The sequence below is a fragment of the Pseudopodoces humilis genome, chromosome 8 (genome assembly GCF_049639895.1).
Source record: "Pseudopodoces humilis isolate 2021_Gansu_Grassland_sample_001 chromosome 8, ASM4963989v1, whole genome shotgun sequence".
NCBI classification, from domain to species: domain Eukaryota; kingdom Metazoa; phylum Chordata; class Aves; order Passeriformes; family Paridae; genus Pseudopodoces; species Pseudopodoces humilis.
The window spans coordinates 20,600,732-20,619,660 of NC_142207.1; the positions used below are offsets into that span (position 1 = coordinate 20,600,732).

Consider the following 18,929-nt stretch of genomic DNA (forward strand, 5'->3'; position numbering starts at 1 on the left):
ATTTGTGCTTTAGAAAACTTGCTGCTTCCCAGTACAGCCTTCTGTTTGAGATGGAATATTGAAAACAGGTCTGCACAGGGAGATTTTTTGCAGAGGATCGTGCCTCAGTCTGCACTAAGAAGGGCTGGCTCTATGCCAAATAAGCAGGGAGCAGGAATACCGAAAGATTCCCTGCGTCGAAGAAACCGGGACGGGGCGGAGAATGGGGGCGAGCACATGGAAATGGGGCTTGTGTCAAGCCCGGCAATCCCGCGTTTCTTCCGCTGCCTTCCAAGGAAAGGCAAGAGGTAGATTTTTAATGGGGCGAGTGGAAAAACTGAGCTGTCCCTGGGACGGCCCGGTCACACGGCGGGCTATAAATAGCCCGGGCCGGGCCCGGCCGGCGGCGGGGGCTGCGCGCCATCTGCTGGCGGCAGCGCCGCACTGCGCCCACGCGCCGCCCCCGCGGCCGCTGCTGCTGCTCTGCTGCTGCTCTGCTGCTGCGCTGTTGCTGCTCTGCTGCTGCTGCTCTGCTGCTGCTGCTGCTGCTGCTGCGCTGCTGCTGCTCTGCTGCTGCTGCTCTGCTGCTGCTGCTCTGCTGCCGCTGCTCTGCTGCTGCTGCTGCTGCTCTGCTGCTGCTGCTCTGCTGCTGGTGATCTGCTGCAGCTCTGCTGCTGCTGCTGCTCTGCTGCTGCTCTGCTGCTGCTCTGCTGCTGCTGCTGCTCTGCTGTTGCTGCTGCGCTGCTGCTGCTCTGCTGCTGCTGCTGCTCTGCTGCTGCTGCTCTGCTGCTGCTGCTCTGCTGCTGCTGCTGCTGCTGCTGCGCTGTTGCTGCTCTGCTGCTGCTGCTCTGCTGCCGCTGCTCTGCTGCTGCTGCTGCTGCTCTGCTGCTGCTGCTCTGCTGCTGGTGATCTGCTGCAGCTCTGCTGCTGCTGCTGCTCTGCTGCTGCTCTGCTGCTGCTGCTCTGCTGCTGCTGCTGCACTGCTGCTGCGGCTCTGCTGCTGCTGCAGGCGCTGCCAGGCTAGGGCTGTGCTCTGGGGCGTGGGACCAACAGCGGTATTTGAAGTGCCCAGGCTTCATGGCCACCGTTGTTGATGCAGACTCTGAGCATCACGTTGTGGGTTTGACAGCAGACGGTACAAGGAGGGTTGGAAAAAAAAAGCACACCCTAGTGAGGGGGTGCTTATACACCCCCTGTGTAATGAAACTATTTAAAAGATTAGCAAGTACTCAAATGGCTTTAGGAGAAACGAATAACTGCTTAATAAAGCAATAAAGGAAATTTGGCCAATAAAGGAAAATAAAAGGTGTACTAGCTGACATTTGGTAACAAACATTGTTTTACTTAACCAGTTTATATCTTGAAGTTTGACTTAAGTGGTCCAAGTATTTCTTGCAAATTTTGTTTTGACGCTCCTAAATTTCTAAGACAAGGAATGTCAGAAAAGGTGTGAAAGCAAAGCCATGTAGCAGCACAAAGCTCTTCGGTACTTTCAAGTAATGAAAAAACTTCTTACTATTGAGACTTGTGTTAAAAATAAATGTGGCATTTTTTGTGGAAAAACAAATTACTTGGAGACAAGGAAATATGGGAGAGAAAATAAAAATTCATGATGGGACATGATTTGCCTGAAAGCTGATTTTTGAATTGAGCTGAAATGAAAACACAGCGAAAGAGCACAAATCATGTGGGCACTTGTGTGGAACTGGAGGGATGCACTCCTATCCAAATTCTGGTAACAGCTTCCTGCCTGATGCGAAAGCCATGTCTGTATGGAAGCTTTCATTAATGTTTAGCCAAGTAAACAGAAAGCATGCAAAAAATCTGCCACCTGAAGTAGAAGAAAGATGCATAAAGTGATCCCAAAAGGATAAACTAAAAGAAACAGTTTATTATTAAAAGTTAAGTTTATTACTAAAAACAATTGCACAGAAGTTTAATGTGTTTTAACTTCTGCATTGAAAAATCTTTGCTTTTACTGATTGCTTTTTTTTTTCCCATGTTTTTTTATCCAATAGTGAATTGCATAGATATAGTGGAACCAGAAGTGGGGAAAGAATGAGACGTTTTACCACAAAATAGGGAATTTTAACGAAGCCTGAATATCAGAGCCCTGAAGAAGGGTGGGTAGGGAAAAGCGAAAATTTTGCTTGTTCCTTTGAGGGACCTCTGAATTAATGATCCAGATACTGCACTTTCACAAGGATACTGCACTTAGCAAAGCAAACCAAAGCTCAGACAAGCTGGATTGCATTTTGCCCCACTCTTAAGAAAAGGCAAGCTGACGTTCCTTTTGTATAGACATGCCAAAATTGTAGCTGTTACGGCAAGTAACTGGAGTCAGTATCAGTGACTGACTGGTATGGAAACTGAGAGTGGGCTGAGTCTATACATGACTGCTGGAGTTGATAACACAAATGATGCTTTGACTTGTCTATACAATGCAATCTTATTTGCAACATTTTCTGGTGTTAATTTTTATATTAATATCACATTTTGTTCTGCTCATTCTGTTTTGCCTTAAAATAATTCAGTGTCTTCTTTCCTAACTGTTCCACACATGTTTGGCACATTTTTATTATTAATAAAACAGGGGCGCTGCCTTATTCCCAAGTTGCTTAGGTCTGCCCTATGTTTAAGTTCATGTGCTGTGATCTTTTTGGAGTCCTTTCTGAAGTCACTTGTATTACAGTCAGAAAAAATTACTGTAGAAGTAATGATGTTCCAATTCAGTGAGAAATCACATTTGTCTGCATTTAGTCACATATACTAACAGCATCTCTCCTTCCATCCTCTCCCCATGAGCGGCTGCTCCAATGATTGAAATAGTTTATTAGCGATACTTATATTAGTGTATTAGTAGCAATTCAAGATATATAAACAAATTCCAGTCATGGTTTTTAATCTTTGAATGTTTATCATTATAGTTTCTAGCAATGCAGTATTTGTTCTTCAGTGTCACGGAATGAAATTATTCTAGAAAAACCAGTAAACTCACACTGCAGAACTACAGAAGCAAACAAATCCACATGTCCTACCATGTATAATGTTTCAAGCTGCTTCATTTATGGAGTAAGACTCATTAACTGGGCAATGTACAGTAGCTTTCTTTTTAATTACACAGTTTCATTATGCAGTGGAATTATTTTTCAGAATGCAACAGTTTTTGCAGACTGACCTTTTATTGTAAGAGAAGTTTCTGTCTAATGAAGAGAGATAATTACAGTACAAAATAGACTTTTGACATAGAGAAAACTATTGTTACCAGGACTCCCCTAGCACATAATATGATTTTAAAAGAGAATGTAATTTACATATTTAAAAAATTATAGTGTTGTGTGTAAGTAGCAGCGATGATGAGAGACAAACTAAGAAAAGCAGTGCTTGCAACTGCCCTCAAATTTCTCTGTAGTTTCCACAGTAGATAGCATAGTATGTGTTGCACCTGACAGAAAGGGTTCATGAGGAATATGGGTGTCTGGGGAGGAGTCACTTTCTGACCTTTGGTCCAGTGTCTTTTAGTTCATTCACTTGTTGTCTCTTTATTATGATGTGTGACCACTTTCTACCCAGCACAGGGGTCAGTCTTAATCTATGCATGCCTAAATATGATAGAGAATTTTTCTTGAAATCTGAAGCATGATAATTATGAGGGGTATTTGTTCTGACCACCACATAGAACAGCTCACTCAGCAGGACTCAAGTGTGATAAATGCCTTTGCCCCCAGGTGGCTGATTTTTGCAGTAGAATTTAGCATGGTGGTAAAGTTTGCAGTGGGATTTGCTGGTTATTCTAGCTCTGAATCCTTTCATTGTACTTTGTAAGCATTATTCTCTGACAGAGATGTCTTATCAAAATGAGAAATCCATAAAATTTGGAACATTTCTATTATTTGATTTGTTTAAATAGACACCTTGGGTATGGTTTTTTCTCACATTGAGAGGCTGAACTCTTTTAGTGGGGAAGAGTTTAATCATTCCATACCAGGACGGGAGATTTACAGAAACAAGTAATTTTCTTTCTCCACCCAAAATAGGAATGACAACTCTGTTACTCCTTCTGCTTTCTTTTTGAAAACATCAAAAGGAGCATGTTTTGTTCACAGTGTGTTAACACAAAAAAAATAATGTGGAAGCATGAGCAAAATATTTGCAGAGTCCAAATAGCTATCTTTGGAGCTCTCTTTAGGATCTCTTGTCTTCTTAAGAGCTCACTTTTTCAAGGAGAAAAACAAAACACTGTGATTGACTCTTCCCACAACTGTCAGGATACAGGTGGCAGGCAATACACAGTCGCCCAAACAGGCACAGAAATGTTAAATGCAAGTACAACCTCTGATACTAATTGGAGATTTTTCTTTGGTTTCCCCACAAGCAAAATATGTCTGAATTTGGTGAGAGAATTGTTGTTCACCTTTTGTGTTTTTATGTAGTGAAAAATTTGTTAAACTCTTTTCCAAGAGCAGTTCAGTTAATGTGTTTAAAATATACCATCCCTCAGAAATTATGTCAAAGGAAACTACTTTGTTAAGGGAGGTATGTGCAGTGAAACCAAATAAAGATGGTATCTGCAACTTTGAAAGCAGATATGAATGAATGTAGTACTTCCTTCATTTCCTGCCCTTCCTACTTTTCATAACTTGGGATGTATAGTGAGAAGGGGAGAAAAGCAAACCAAATCCTTTTCACAAACTTGAGAAGCTTTTATTTGTAACCATTTGCAGGGCTGGCTCATATCACAGTTTGTGTTTTTGCTATTTTATCTTCACCTAAAGAAACAGGAAGGTGAGTGGGGAAAACATTCCCCCACAAAATGCTTCTGTGCATTTTGAGTGTAAGTCGAAATAGTATTTGTGGTCAAGTTATAAACCCAGACAGATAGGCTTCTTGGACTGTGCCTGTATTGTGTTGCTAATGCTTGTCCCATTACCAGTTCTTAATGCAGTTTCTTTATGGATCAGCTCATGTTTCATGATGTTGAGGAAAAGAAGGCATTTTCATTTTAAAAATGTTTTTGTTATATGGTATTTTACTCTTTTAAATGTTATTTTTCTTCAACTGAAGGTATTATGGTTGTTCTGAAGTATAAACATTACCATTTGTTCCTAAAGCTGTGAAAGACTTTGCATTTGGTAATTAAATGAACTGCTTGAGTTAGTATTGTACTTTTCAGCCTTTCACATTTAATTAACATTCAAGTGGGAATTATGAACAATTTATATCTGTCAGGAAAAGACAAGACGTAACAAATTGTCTCCGTGCAGATGTGAAATTGAGGCAACCTTAGAGAGACTAAAGAAACTGGAGCGTGATCTGAGCTTTAAAGAGCAGGAACTAAAGGAACGGGAGAGACGTTTGAAGATGTGGGAGCAGAAGTTAACTGAACAATCAAATACTCCTGTAAGTAGACAATAATTCAACCTTTCATCTTGTGTCAGAAGTATTTGGAGCTTTATCTATGTAAATCTCAAGACATACCAAGGAAGTAGTGCTCCTGTTTTTAGCTGTTCCTTTGGGCCAATTGTATTGCATCACTCCAGATAACAATATATTTTTTAATTTCACCTAATACATTAGATACCACATATGATTGTTCATATTGTGACATGGGCATTTTAAGTAGTGTCCAATTGATTTATTTAGAGTTTTCAGCTTTAAAAGTTGTTTACATTCAATAAATTCTTTTTTCAACTAAAAAGTTGCTGACTTTATAGGTTGCAAGATTTGGTCTTAAATGTAAGAATCATTTGTATGTTCCAGAAGGCATGTTGTGAAACTTCACATATCATGAAAAAAACACAGATTTTTTTGTTTCTGTTCTTTTTCTTTGAGAAGAAGCAAATTCCCATTCTGTGAAAAGGGGGTAAAAATTTGAAGTATTAATTTAAGTTTTTGTTCATAATTATAGTTAACGTAATTTTGATTGGCCAATTACCAGCTGGTAGAATTCCCACATTGCTATTAGTAAATTGAACAAACAACCTTCCTTGCATTATCTTGAATTTCTTAATGAAATACTATGCTCTTCAACCACTGATTGGCAGAGGGAGGACCACAGGGCATAGTGCATGGCGAGACATATTACAACAGAGTTGTTAAAAAAAATGACTGTGATACCTGCTTGTTTTCAAAATACTAGCTAAAACAAATACCAAATTGAGATTGCAGTAACATATGATTTTTCTTATGCTCAGTTTTATCCTACTTATAACCTTAATTCCAGCCATTTACATATGACTTGTTTTAAAGGCATAGCTTATTGCTGTTCTTTGAATGAAGTTGCATTTATGTTCCAGCTGTGAACATGCAGTAATGAAATCACGGAGGATAAATGTTTTCCTGTGTGCAGATTCTGTATGTTTTCAGTGGATATCTGTGTGCCTGCTTTAACACTTGCAAGATTCCTGTAACTGAGCTGTGGGCCATCCTCTATCCTGAGCACAGCATGAGACACAGCCTTAATGAGCAAACCTTTTCACCAGCAAGGCCCTAGGGTTTTTTTATGCTGTACTTGCTTATGACTTGTACTTTTCACTTAGAGCTGGCATTGCTGCAAGAATAAAGCATTGTGCTAAGGCCTATTGTGCTAAGCATGAACTGTCTTTCTGCATAGTATTAACCCAACTCTCCTATTGCATTTAAATACAATTTCTTCTGATAGAGAAATATAGGTTTGTTTTTTCCATACATCTTAAGTGAACTGTTACACAGAACATATATTTTAAAAAACCCTTTTATTGGAAAAAAATTGACATACTGGCAAAAAAAGAGCTTGTTCAAGCAGGATTGTTGGTTTTGTTTTTTTTTTTTTTTCATAGCACTGGTTACACATACAACTATATTGTAAACTCATAGCTGTAAATCATTTGCAAAATACCTTTGGGCATTCTGTTTGAAAGCTGTATTCCTTGGGAGTCAAGCATCTTTCTTCCTCCATTAGTCCAGGCAGGGTCTTCTCAGCAGCATTAAACTAGAGGGTTACAACAAGGAGCTGTAGTGCTTGACTTTAAACTACCTTGACTTTAAAAACAAGAATAAAGATATGGCAGCCAGAGCTGTGACACATCTTAGAGTTCCTGCTAGACATAAACCTGGTTCTTAGCCAACACGAGGCCTCATTGTGTCTTAGCTGGTACTCTTGTCTCTGCTCTGTGTTCTGCAGTCACCTCTTCACTTGGCTCTGCAGCAAAGAGAAGAGGCCAGCAGTGGTGTGCAGGAGTAGAAACTTAAACCAAGTGACAGGAGAACAGTGAAGCTGTCTCTGCCACTTGATTCTCCAATGTCGTAGGGTTGGTAGAAGCTTCATCCTGCATGATAGGTAACTATGCAGGCTGCTCCTGCTTCGAAGAGTAGCTTCACACACTTCAACATGAGAGAAGGATGAGGCCAATGTTTAGAAATGCTTCTGTGCATTTCTCCCTGATCTTGTTTTGACCCTATTTCTGCTGCACCTTATGCAACAGACACTTTGAGACCGATCTGCAAATTCCTTTGTGCGGCTCTCCAAGAACTTTTGGAAAAGGAAATCTGGAGCATTTTGATGGAGTAAAATACATCCATAGCAGTGAAATGGGAGACTACTCTTGAAATAAGATTTGACTTTATGAGGGTAGTGTTATGTAGCTAGGATGAACATCTTATTTAGAGGAATACAGTGAGCAAGGCATGAAGTCCATATATCACTTGTGATGCCCTGTACCTGCAGGTGGTCATTTAAGAACTATGAAATTTAGAGAGATTAGTGGATCCCAGCCATTTCTGAGGGTCTCTTCTGATAGACATCATATGCAGTATGTCACTAAAGGCATGTCCTGTCCCAACAAACTCTTTAAATTCTCCAGATAACGAGATGGCAAAATATGGAGGAGGTAAAGTGATTATAACTTGCAAAATGAGCCATTCACAGCTTGCCCACTCTCACACATTGAACAGACCCAGAAAGATGTTTTAGTGAAAAGCTGATTTGCAGCTTTGTTGATTTTTGTAGGGAATCCTTGCCATATGTAAGGGGATGCTCTTCTGTGGATCTAAAGTGACTATAACTACTTGGCAATGAAGCATGTGTGCTGTGTACTAGGTCTTGTTTTTAAAAGATTCCTTCTTTTTATCAGGAAGAGCTTTTGGTGATCTTTGATCCAACTAGCACAATGTTGATGGTATAACTGGGGGGTTTTGTACAGCCAGGCATACAGGAGCCTAGCTGCAGGTTCTTTCATCACATAGTGGTAAGATGCATGAAGAGCACTTAGGGAATTCCATCATCCCAACTTCTTAGTTTTATTTTTGTTTTTTAAACCCTGATCACTACTTAACCACAATGCAAATAGTAAGTCTGTATAAGTAGGGAAAGCTCAAGTGGAACAGAAGACAGATACTGTCTCTTAATGATAATAAATTAGTCAGTGTATGTGGTTTTACCAAGAAATGGTCACTCTTTGAGCAACCCTGGCTGCGAAGCCTCTTGTGTTACATACCAGAGCATCACCATAATCACCCCTGTAACCTATTGTGATCAACTGCCATTGACTCTTCAGTCAGTTTTCTGATTAGGTTAAAGAACATACGAAAACCCATGAATTTTGGGTAAGTAGTTTTACAAATGCTTTGGAAAGAAGGGCTAGTGCAGGTGTTAACACACAGCTCCTTTGCTGTTGTTTTAGTGGTGTCTCAGTTCAACACCCCAAGACAAGTAGGTAGTTTAATTTCGGGTGAAACTCCTGAGTTTTATTCCCTGTGAAGCACAGGCAAACATATCACAGAGGTTACTAGCCTGGCCACTCTGAAGAGGCATTAATCATTTAGCTGAAAAGGGCATATTTCATTTGCTACTACAAACAGACTGGGTCAGGAGAATGCCATTATCTGTAGGCGAAGATTAGTAGAAATTTAATATGTTGTACAACCAATTGATGGATGTCTCTTGATACCACTAAAGAAAAAAAAAGGGCAAAAAAGAAGAAAAAAAACCCAAACAACAAACACCAAAACTGACAGGCTGACCAAAACCACCCCTCTTCCCCTGCCTGCTGGTCCCTGGGATGGCTTCTGAAGATGTGGTGCTGGTGCAGGCTGGAGGGCTGTTCTCCTGTCCTTTGCATTGGTGAGAGACTAATTTCTGATTGTGGCTGTTGCAGGCTGACCCTTTTTCTCCTTTTGACCATACACTCAAAACCAGTCTGCTGCTGCTTTAATTTCTGATATTTAGGGGCTGCTACTTCTGCATCAAATTGCAGAGCTTGTTTGGGTTCTCTGGTCTTAACCTGATTTATTCTTCAGTTCTGAAAGGTTGAATTAAGCAACTCCAATTGCCTTGGAACCAGTCCACCTGTTTGGGAAATGTCATATTCTGTTTTGTGCTGTACAAAATGAAGGATTGAGGAGTTTGAACCTTCTTTTGTCATGAAAGCTCTGTTGTCTGTGGTTCTTGCCATGCCACTCAGTGATTTTGCACTTTGGTTTAAGAACAATGACCCCAGAAGGACGCTATCTGTTTTAATGAATTCTTACTTGACCTCCGTGTTTAGATTCACTAATCGTATTCTTTCTGTTGATTGCTGACTAATCTGGTGGTGTCTTTTTCCTTGATTTTTAAATTGGTTCTAACTTTCACTTTTGCTCTGTCCTTTCCTCCTTTAAATAGTTTTTCTTACCTCTTGCTGCAAGAATGTCTCAGGAGTCTTACTTTGAATCTAAAACAGAGGAGTCAAACAGTGCAGAGATGTCATGTCAGATCACAGCAACAAGTAACGGGGAGGTAGCTGGCATGAACCAAAGTCTGAAGGCCTTGATGATGACGGGCTTTGGGGATATCTTCTCTCTGAATCAAGCAGGATCTGTCCTGCAATCTGGAATGCAGATAAACATGCAAGCCAAAAAGAATTCTTCTAAAACCACCTCTATGAGAAAAGGGAAGAAAATCAACATGGCTTTGGGTTTCAGTGAATTCGACTGGTCAGATGACGATGATGATGATGATGATTTTGATGACACAGATGATAGCAGTGAATGAAATAAGTTGTAGAATTAACCCTGAAATCGTTTTAGCGAAGTAAAACAATAAAGTTTTAGAACAAGAATCCTGTCAGTTTGGTCTGTTTAAATCCTGTAAAAGAACAAAAAACAAACAACAACAAAGAAGATATTTACCAGGCTGAGCATATTTCTATGTAGAAAGATACGTTGTTTTTGTTTTGATTGTACTGACTTATTTCTGCTTTGATGAAATTTGGAACTAAAATTTCCAAACTAATTGAGATTATTATTATTTTATGATTATATCTATAATTCCTAGTGCCTGATTACAGAAACTGTTGCTTGATAAATTTAAGATCTGGAAACACTGGGAGAAACTTCAATGCATTTAATGCCATTAATGTACTTCAAATTTTTCTTTTGTGTTTTTTGTCATTTCCCTTGCCCCTTTAATTGTCAATCATATGCATATGCTTGTACTTCCAGATTTGCTATTCTCTACATCCATTCTTTCTTACTGTTGTAGTGAATGGGTTTGCTGTGTTTCTAATTTAAAGCTTTTTACAAAGCAGCATTGTGGGAAGTCACAAATAGGTTTCTAGGAAGAGATAAGCTTGGAGGGGAAGAGAGGGGTTAGTTAAATATATAGTTTAAAAACCAAATAGCAGCAGAACCCAGATAATCTCTATTAGTAGGTGATTTGTATAAATGTTCTTTTTTTTCCCCCTCACGTGTATGTGCATGTGTATATAATTCACTCTAGCAAAATAAACTGCAATCAGACCTCTGCATCTATTATCAGATATTGTGATCTAGAAGCTAATTTTCAGTTTTGTTGATGTGAATCCATGAAGCCTCATTAATTTTGATGGACTTATTCTTGTACCTGAGAGCAAAAAATTGGTGTCTGTAAATTTGGATTCTGTTGTGTCTGCTAAACGGTGTGTGTCATCTTTAGGAAAGGACAAAGAGAAGCCACTGTGACATTTGAGCTTGGGCACTACTACTGTGACTTATGTGAAATTCTCCATAGTAGAATCTGGCAGTAATGTCAGGAATTTATGAGTCTCTGTGTAACTGTTTTTTGCAGCTACATTACTTTTAAAGTATTGTCACTGCTGTTACAGCTTACCATAAAACTCAGTGTGTAACAATCTTCTGCAATAATTGCCTGCCAGGCACTTATATTGAGAGCAGTGAGGATGTTTCTCCTGATGACCCCTTTAGTGGTGATGCAGAAGGAGGGAGGGAAACCAGTGCAAACACAGATGCAGGTTAGAAAGGAAGATGTTGTAAAATATTTGCCAAGGAAGAAGGGCAGCATTTCAAAAGAAAAATGTTACTGTGTAGTTCAGCAGTAGTGGGAATATGCCATCAAAATTCCATTCTCAATTACTAGAAGAGTTTCTTTTATAAAACTTCTGTTTTTGAGTGGCTTCTTTAATTATAGGCTTGCCTGTTACACAGCTCTAACCTACATATTATGGTGTTTTGTGGATAGCTTAGAGAAAAATGGATCCATTAGATAACAGCAGGCCTGAAATCATTACCTGTTCACTCAACAAAACAAAGTTCCTTGAAGGAGTTTTTTGAGAGTGGGCACCTCTTTGGGTTATGAGAAAGAATTGTTATATCCTTTGGCATCAGCACTGGTCTGATCATCTGTAAGGCACAAGTGCTGCGCTTCAAGCTGGCCTACTCCATTCATCTTGCACAGGATTAGACCTGCCCATAAGCAAAGATGCGTAGTTCTTGCAGGATGTCATTTAACCTTCTTCCAAACACTCCAAAATCTACTGACCTGAACTTAACCCTCTTGTATACAGAAGCTTTTATCAGGATGAAATGATCATTTAAATGATGCAGTATATGTTCAAAGTATCCCAAGGAAAAGTTCCTTTGGCTCAGGTGGAGATGGCTTCTTAGGTCCATCAAAGCAACCTGATCTTAAGGAGAAAAAGAGACTTGGAAGGACAAATAATGAAATGGAAATGAGAACAAATAGCCTTCTCCAGTATAGATTTGTACTATTTTTGTAAGTCTACGTCTTGTAAGACCCACAGCAATGATACTATTTCTGTAACTGCCACTTTGCACTCAGCAAAATTTGATGGATTTGTGTAATGTAATATGTGCACTTTAGGTCTTAAGATGCTTATCATTGTGCATAAATTACTGTACCACGTAAGCAGTGTAGTCTTGTACAACTGAAAACAAAATTTGGTTCAGTACATTTTGAATTCAAAATCCAAGGAAAAAATCTGTTCCTAGCATTAATATTTTGCACTTTTTTGGTATTTGACAATCTTGGAGCACTTCATGCACATTTATGTTTGTGTGGGTTTTAACTGAATTTGTAAATTCACTCCTTAATCTTTACAGAAATAAAAATAGTTTTAAAGTAGTATGACACAGATTTTCATAGTTGAGACATCACATGGCTTCAGTCTGGGTTCAAGGTTTTGTGCTTACCCAGGGGTGTAACTTACATCAGCAAATAACATCAGAATGTTGTAACGTGCTTGTAGTAATTTCTACTGTCTACTTGTTTCAGTATTTTTCCATGAAGCAAGATGGAATTTTTCCCTTTCACCTTCTTTCCCATGTTGTTTCTCAAAGCAAATTAAAGTATATTAAGGCAAAATTTAGGCTCTTCTAAAACTTCCTTGCACATTTAAAGTAGCAAAGGTGACCTCTGAATTGTAGACAAGGTGATAATATGACAGACTCTTCTGACTCAGTTGAGATAGTGTTACACTTAGGATATGGCTGTGCTTACTAAAAAAACAGTGGTATTAATTGCATTTTTATTTTCCTGTGATGAGTTTCATACCAGGTATCTCCAATTTACAAGCCAGTTATCATACATGAGAATCAAGCTGTGTTGTTTCTCCCTCTGAAACGCTTCTCACTAGATAAAGGCTTTGAAAGTGGCTCTGTTGGGCAGGTGTGGTTGGAGGAGTATTTCATCTTCCACACCTGATTTTGCTCTGCAGTGTATGCCAGTCCATCTTCTGCCTGTCTCATCACCAGTTTATACAAATCTCCACAACAGTCCACAGCCACATAGTGTGTCAGCTTGTGAAAGCATCCAACCAAACCCAGAAGGCATTTCTCTGGCTGCTCTGAGCCAAAGCCAGAACAAACCACCAAAAGCCTTCCTGTGCCTTGTACACCTCTCAGCTCACTAGGCCCTGCCAGGCCTTTTGGGTTCCCAGTTTCCTCTGTCTTCCATAAGGCCTGAAGGCAGTAAAATAATATCATTACATTTGATGGAGGGGAAAGGTAAGAACCAGGCCTGAACTTCGTGTTTTTACCAGGCTGCTGTACTGTAAACATTAACTTAGGTGGGTAAATGGCCTCCGAGAAGAATGGGGAGCATCAACTTTTGGCTTGCTTAAAGATGTGTGGTCAGCTGGGACCAAGACAGGATGTCCAACTCCCGACTTTCTTTTCCTTCAGCAGTAGTGAAAAAAAATGGAAATGGGACTTCCTGAAGGAAAACTTTTGATCTAGTCATTTTTGTGATGATGACATCACTTTTCTTGGAGTAGCAAGTGCCTTAAGGTACGGTGTGTGGGTGTGCTGCATCGCCAGCCATTGTGTGCTCCCTGACACAGTGCTTGTCCCCTCAGGATGGGAAGGGCTTTCTAGAGGTGAGGTCTGGCCTGGCCTCTTGTCACACAGTCATATTCATGGCTTGTCATTTGCTTATCATTCCAGAGGTTTTCTTAGATGTTGGTTCCCTTTCCTTCTGGGTTTTAAAGTGTTTATTCTGAGTTAAATATCTGATGCAGTAATGATGGGTATTGCTCTCAGCAGTAGCAATAGATCTGTATGTGCATATAGCTGTTAAGTATCGAGCAGTGTTACTGTGTGTCTTTAATGCTGTACTTCCTTTATCTGTAATCAGGCAGCTTTTACAGGTTTTTAATTAGACCTCTGACTTGACAGAGGTTTTAACTACAGTCCTAGGTAGAATGTTCCGGTAAAAAAGTAAGTTCATTCGGTAATTTTCACAGCCCTTAAAATGCACTGGTAGGAATCTGGAGGAGAGACCTTTCCCCTTTCCCCCAGACTTCAACTTAGTGTCCACTGTAAAATCTGCACAGAGATTTATGATGTGTGAAGATTTAATTTTAAAACTGTAGAACCAACAACTTTCTTTTAACATTTTATATTGTGTGCTAAATACTCATATGCCTTTTAAAGTCAGATATAGTCCACTGCATTTCTTGCTTTTGCACTACTGAAGAAGTTTTGTACTGAATAGTAGAAGTCGATGCTACTTACACTTCAGGTTTGAACTGATGGAATTTGAATAGAAAAAATATTTTCACAGTGTTAGAAAACTTTATTTTCCCTTCTGAAAAAGCAAAGCTGAGTGCAATGCCTATGCCAAGACTCTTGTGCTGTAAACTGAATATATCATTTGTGTGAAACATGCAATGTTACACTTCTGTGTGGTAAAATCTTGCAGTGTCAGTTATCCTCTTTATTGCACTTGACATACCATGTCTTGTTTTATTCACACTGTGGATTCCATTTTCCAGTGTAAAACCAAAGCAAACAAACAAAAAGAAATCATACAATGTATTCAATTTCCTCGATTGGTGTCATAACCTTTCTTTTGGTGTGAACTTTTCCCTTGCTTCTCTTTTGTTCCAAACTTCTATTTTGCAATAAACATTTTGACAGTAAATTGTATGCATTTGTGTCACTGTGTAAAATGCTGGTGTTCCAAGAGGTTCCTTATTGTCTGCTGGTTTAAGTAACTATTTTGTATTTCTAACTGTGTGACATTTCTCCTTTATTCTCCCTTTAAAAAAAAAAACACAAAAAAAACAACCAACAGAACTATCTTGCCACTGGTTATATTTAAACATGAAGAAAGCTGAAAAAACCCACTGTACATCTAAAAATGCATTATTGAACTTCTGCAGTAAATCTTTCAGTTGTACAAATTATTATACCAGGCTCCTGCTGCAGCACCAGCCTGTTTGACTATAAGTACCTACAAAAGGCACAGCTCATGGCCTCCTGAGGGTGTTGCCCTTCCTTGTGCTTAAGTGTTGCCCCCAGCACTAGTTTTGCCCCCCAGCATTCTGCCCAGGCTGCGGGTCGCTGTTAGTGTGCAGCTGGAGGCGCCGGGGTGAGGGCCTGCCAAGGGGACATGCTTGGCTTGTGGGTGGGGTCTGGGGAACCTGGGGGTGCCAGTGCTCTCTGAAGGAGGTGACAAAGCCATGGGGGCTCAGGAGTAACTGAGCTGAGTCTCTCATAAATCACTGTTACCTACATCAAAAGAGTTTGCAACTACATCATGGTATTGAGCTCCTGGGAGACAATGACTGTCCAAATACAGATCTACAACAATTAATGCTAACCCTTTAAGCTGGATAAAAATGCTCAAGAAGGTGACACTTGGGTACCATATACTTGTATGAGTAAAATGGCGATCACTGTTAGAGTGACATCTTCTTCTCTGTCCGTTTTCAAATCACCCCAGAATTTTGTTTCATACAGCCATTCCTCCATGGTTTCCTAGTGCTTCAAGAACTAACACCATCTTGCATCCAACAAAATGTAGGAGAAGGCTGGGAAGTTCTGCACTCCTCCAGCCTTACCAGAGTAGTTACAAAGCAGTGGCAGAAACCAAGAGAGACTTGTCTGTACATGGGTGGGAAGAAGTCTACAGTGGCCAGACTCCAAATTCTGTTTTCACTGTTGTCCAGTGAAAGTTTTCCTTCCTTTTGCAGAAAATATCCATCATTTGGGAGGGAGTCATAATCCCCGCATTCTTTTCATTGAAGAAATCAAGTGGTACCAAAACTATAGCAAAAGCCTTCCTGTAGTGTCAGAACCGAGAGGCAGATAGAGCCCCTTGCCATCAGATGGCTTACTTTTGCTTCCTAAGTTGTTTTTGTTGGAGATCTGCTGGTAATTTTATCTGCAGAGAGGGACAGGATCAATTTAACACTGCCAACATTCTGTTGGAGCTAGCCCAAAATCAGTGTCAATCCAGTGGTTTAGTACATCAATATGAGTTGCAGCCTAAGTCCTGCACTTTGCAGGGAAAAAGGAACAGAATAGTATCAGCCACCAGAGTAGAATTTGGGTGGAGGGGAGAAAAATGGTCAGATGGTTTTCTTTTCAATTCATATCTCTCACACAGTTGCTGCCCTCCTTTGATATTTGTGCATGGACCGAAGAAGATGTGGTGAGTATTTTGTGTTAACGTGGTGATGCTGTAACTCTAACAAATTACAGTGGGCACGGTGGGAGGGAAGGCCAGATCAGAGCATCTAGGGAAACTTGTGTCCCAGAAAGGCTTGAAAATGACCAGAAGTAAATTAAGGATTTGAATTACCGTCATAAAAGAGCCACATTCTCCAGTGTCCAGAAAACGGAGGGAGCTGGGACCTGACAGCAGCCAGGAGGGCATTCCTGGGTCCTTGTTTAAGGAATATGGAAGTGCTCAATGACCCAACCCTGGACAGGACAAAATGAGTTCAAAGGTTTTATCCTACTGTGTGCCAACTGGATGGCAATTAACTGAAAAAAAGTTTAGGGCTTTTTAGCGATGTGGAACCTCTCTTTCATATAAAATAATGGCATTGAGTACTTTATTCCTTTTTATTCAGTTAAAAGGATAAACAAGACACCTCACTGATTTATCTCTGGCATAGTGATGTGTCAAAATGATTTTAATGTCCTATCAAGCACTCCCTTTGTGTGTTGTGCATCATGGGGTTGTTTGGCTGACATTTACCAAAGGACTGTCTGGAAAGCCAGTGCAAAATCCATAAAAGCCCTGGCTCCTTCACTTCAGCCCTTTTAGCACGTGACATTTCTCAGCTTCTGCTTCAGTCATTTCATTTCTTGATGACAGTATACTGAGAAAGCTGGCTGCAAAATGGAAGGCAGTTTGGAAAAGCTAAATAGAAGTAATCACTTGCATTGGTGAATCTTGAGTAATTTATCCCAAAGTGAGAAATAATTTTAAATTTTGTTTTAAAAAGGGTGATTACTTGCGACCTCCAAATAACTGTAATACAAGATCTTTGATAATTTGAACTTCAAGGTTGATTCCTCTTTTTTGCAGTTTTTCTGGATGCAACAACTTACTAGAAAAGGTAACAGCTGTTCATATGTCCTTTCATATTCACATTTATGAACTAATATACATTTGTTCATTTTTTCCCCTCCCTCCAATAAAATGCCTTGTGGATTTTTGAATAACCTCTTTTATCTTAAGGTGATACTTCTGGTGAAATGAATGTCTATGCTAGCTTGTTTAAGGAGCATCATATCACTGGGAAGCAATTGCTTCTCCTAGAAGAAGAGGATTTAAAGGACATGGGAATTGTTTCCAGAGGACATATCATCCATTTAAAGGTATTACCAGCACATATTGAATGGTGCAGTAGGTTGTAGTGTGAGTATTATAGAGTCTATGGGGTTTCAGTAGTGTTAGCAACAAAAAAAGTTACAAAGCTAAATAGAGAACATATTTGGTATCTAAATTAAACAGAATTATAGCTTCATATGGATCTAGAACTCAAAGCAACCCGAGCATTTTATGAGACATGGAAATGTGTTGTGGCCTTTATACTCCTCCGTAGTTTTTAATTTTTTTGTGAGCTGGATGGCAATACTGCTCCAGATTCACCTAGGAGGGCCATTCTCCCAGCATAAAAGCTTGGGAATCTTCAGAAAGAGCTCTCTTTAGCTGAAGGAGAAACAGATAAAAAAACAGTTATTTGAACTGAAATCTTAGCTTCTCAACTTCCACATCTCATTCATAGTGTAAAGCATATTTAGACTAACAAAACTCAGTTGGACAACTTTAAAGCTGATTGACAGACAGGCTCCTTTGCTCTTAGAACTTCACTGTAAAATAGTGTTTTAAATATCTAATGTTTGTAATGAGTTAAGAAAATCATGGTCTAGAAAATGTGATCACTACAATAGTAATGGTATTAGTACTGCTGCCAGAGGAGAGAGTTGAGTTTTCTGGCAGTCAGCTTTGGAAAAGGGATTCTATAAAAGCAACATCTGTAATTCTGTTGGGTCTCAATCATTTTAGATCACAATTTACTAGTAAAGAGATACTTGTATTGTAATTGCTAGTCCTGCAAATTTAGCTTTGTAAGTCACACAGATTTATTCCCCTTTTGCTCATCAGTCATATTTTCCATGCCTGCACACCATTACTGATATATTTAATTTACATTTCCTACAGGGAAGATTATTGAAACTTAATAAAGTCAATAATGTCCAAAATGAAAGATCTTAGCTTCCTGGATTGATTTGAGCATAAATAAAAACAACAAAAACAAGCCCCCGAACATTTCTTTCTCTGGTTAAGCAGATCTGATTCTGAATGCAAACCAAAGCCAATCTACTGCAACAGTTTCCAGAACAGGGCTATATTTTAAATTCTTCTCACAAGCCCTAAGGTATCCACAGTGGAAAACAGAGGGCACTTGGGGTTGTGCTGTTTTTCATGCTGGTGTTTTCAGGATGAGTTACTAAATAACTCCCATTTGGTTTTGTTTATTTTTTTTTTCCTAGACTGCTATCGAGAAGCTAACCCATGACTACCTAAATCTATTTCATTTTCCACCATTAATTAAGGCAAGTATCAGTGTTAATATAAGGTGTATTTCTTGTGATGGTATGAATATTTCACTGTTCTCATGTCTCAACTTTCCCCCATTCAGGGGGGCTGCAGTTCCTACACAGGGTTGTAACAAATGTGGAGAATCAACAGCAGCAATGGGTCACATCAGAACAAATAATAGGATAATAGAAGTTGTTTTCAAGGAGGTTCTAAGTTTATATCATGGAGCTGGTAGAATTAAATTAAAGGACAACTGGTAGCAATTTGTTTGCTGTCATTAATTAGAAACTACTTTGAAGAGCCATTCTTCCAAACTGCTGCCACCAACTGGTCACCACTGAAGAACAGCAGACCC

At 39.5% G+C, this 18,929-nt stretch overlaps 1 protein-coding gene across 3 annotated transcripts in view; it reads left to right on the forward strand.

Annotated features, from left to right (window-relative positions):
- MAP3K20 (mitogen-activated protein kinase kinase kinase 20) overlaps window positions 1-18,929 on the forward strand; it is an 88,223-nt gene that overhangs the window by 51,007 nt on the left and 18,287 nt on the right. For 2 of the 3 annotated variants that reach the window (XM_005519804.3, XM_014249421.2), the window contains exons 11-12: window positions 5,244-5,379; window positions 9,620-14,658. In XM_005519804.3, the coding sequence (XP_005519861.1) occupies window positions 5,244-5,379; window positions 9,620-9,988 (505 nt within the window). In that variant the 3' untranslated portion in view covers window positions 9,989-14,658. Of the gene's footprint in view, window positions 1-5,243; window positions 5,380-9,619; window positions 14,659-16,123; window positions 16,169-17,053; window positions 17,085-17,206; window positions 17,347-18,525; window positions 18,589-18,929 lie in introns of those variants that run through there. The other variant, XM_014249423.2, reaches the window with a different exon arrangement.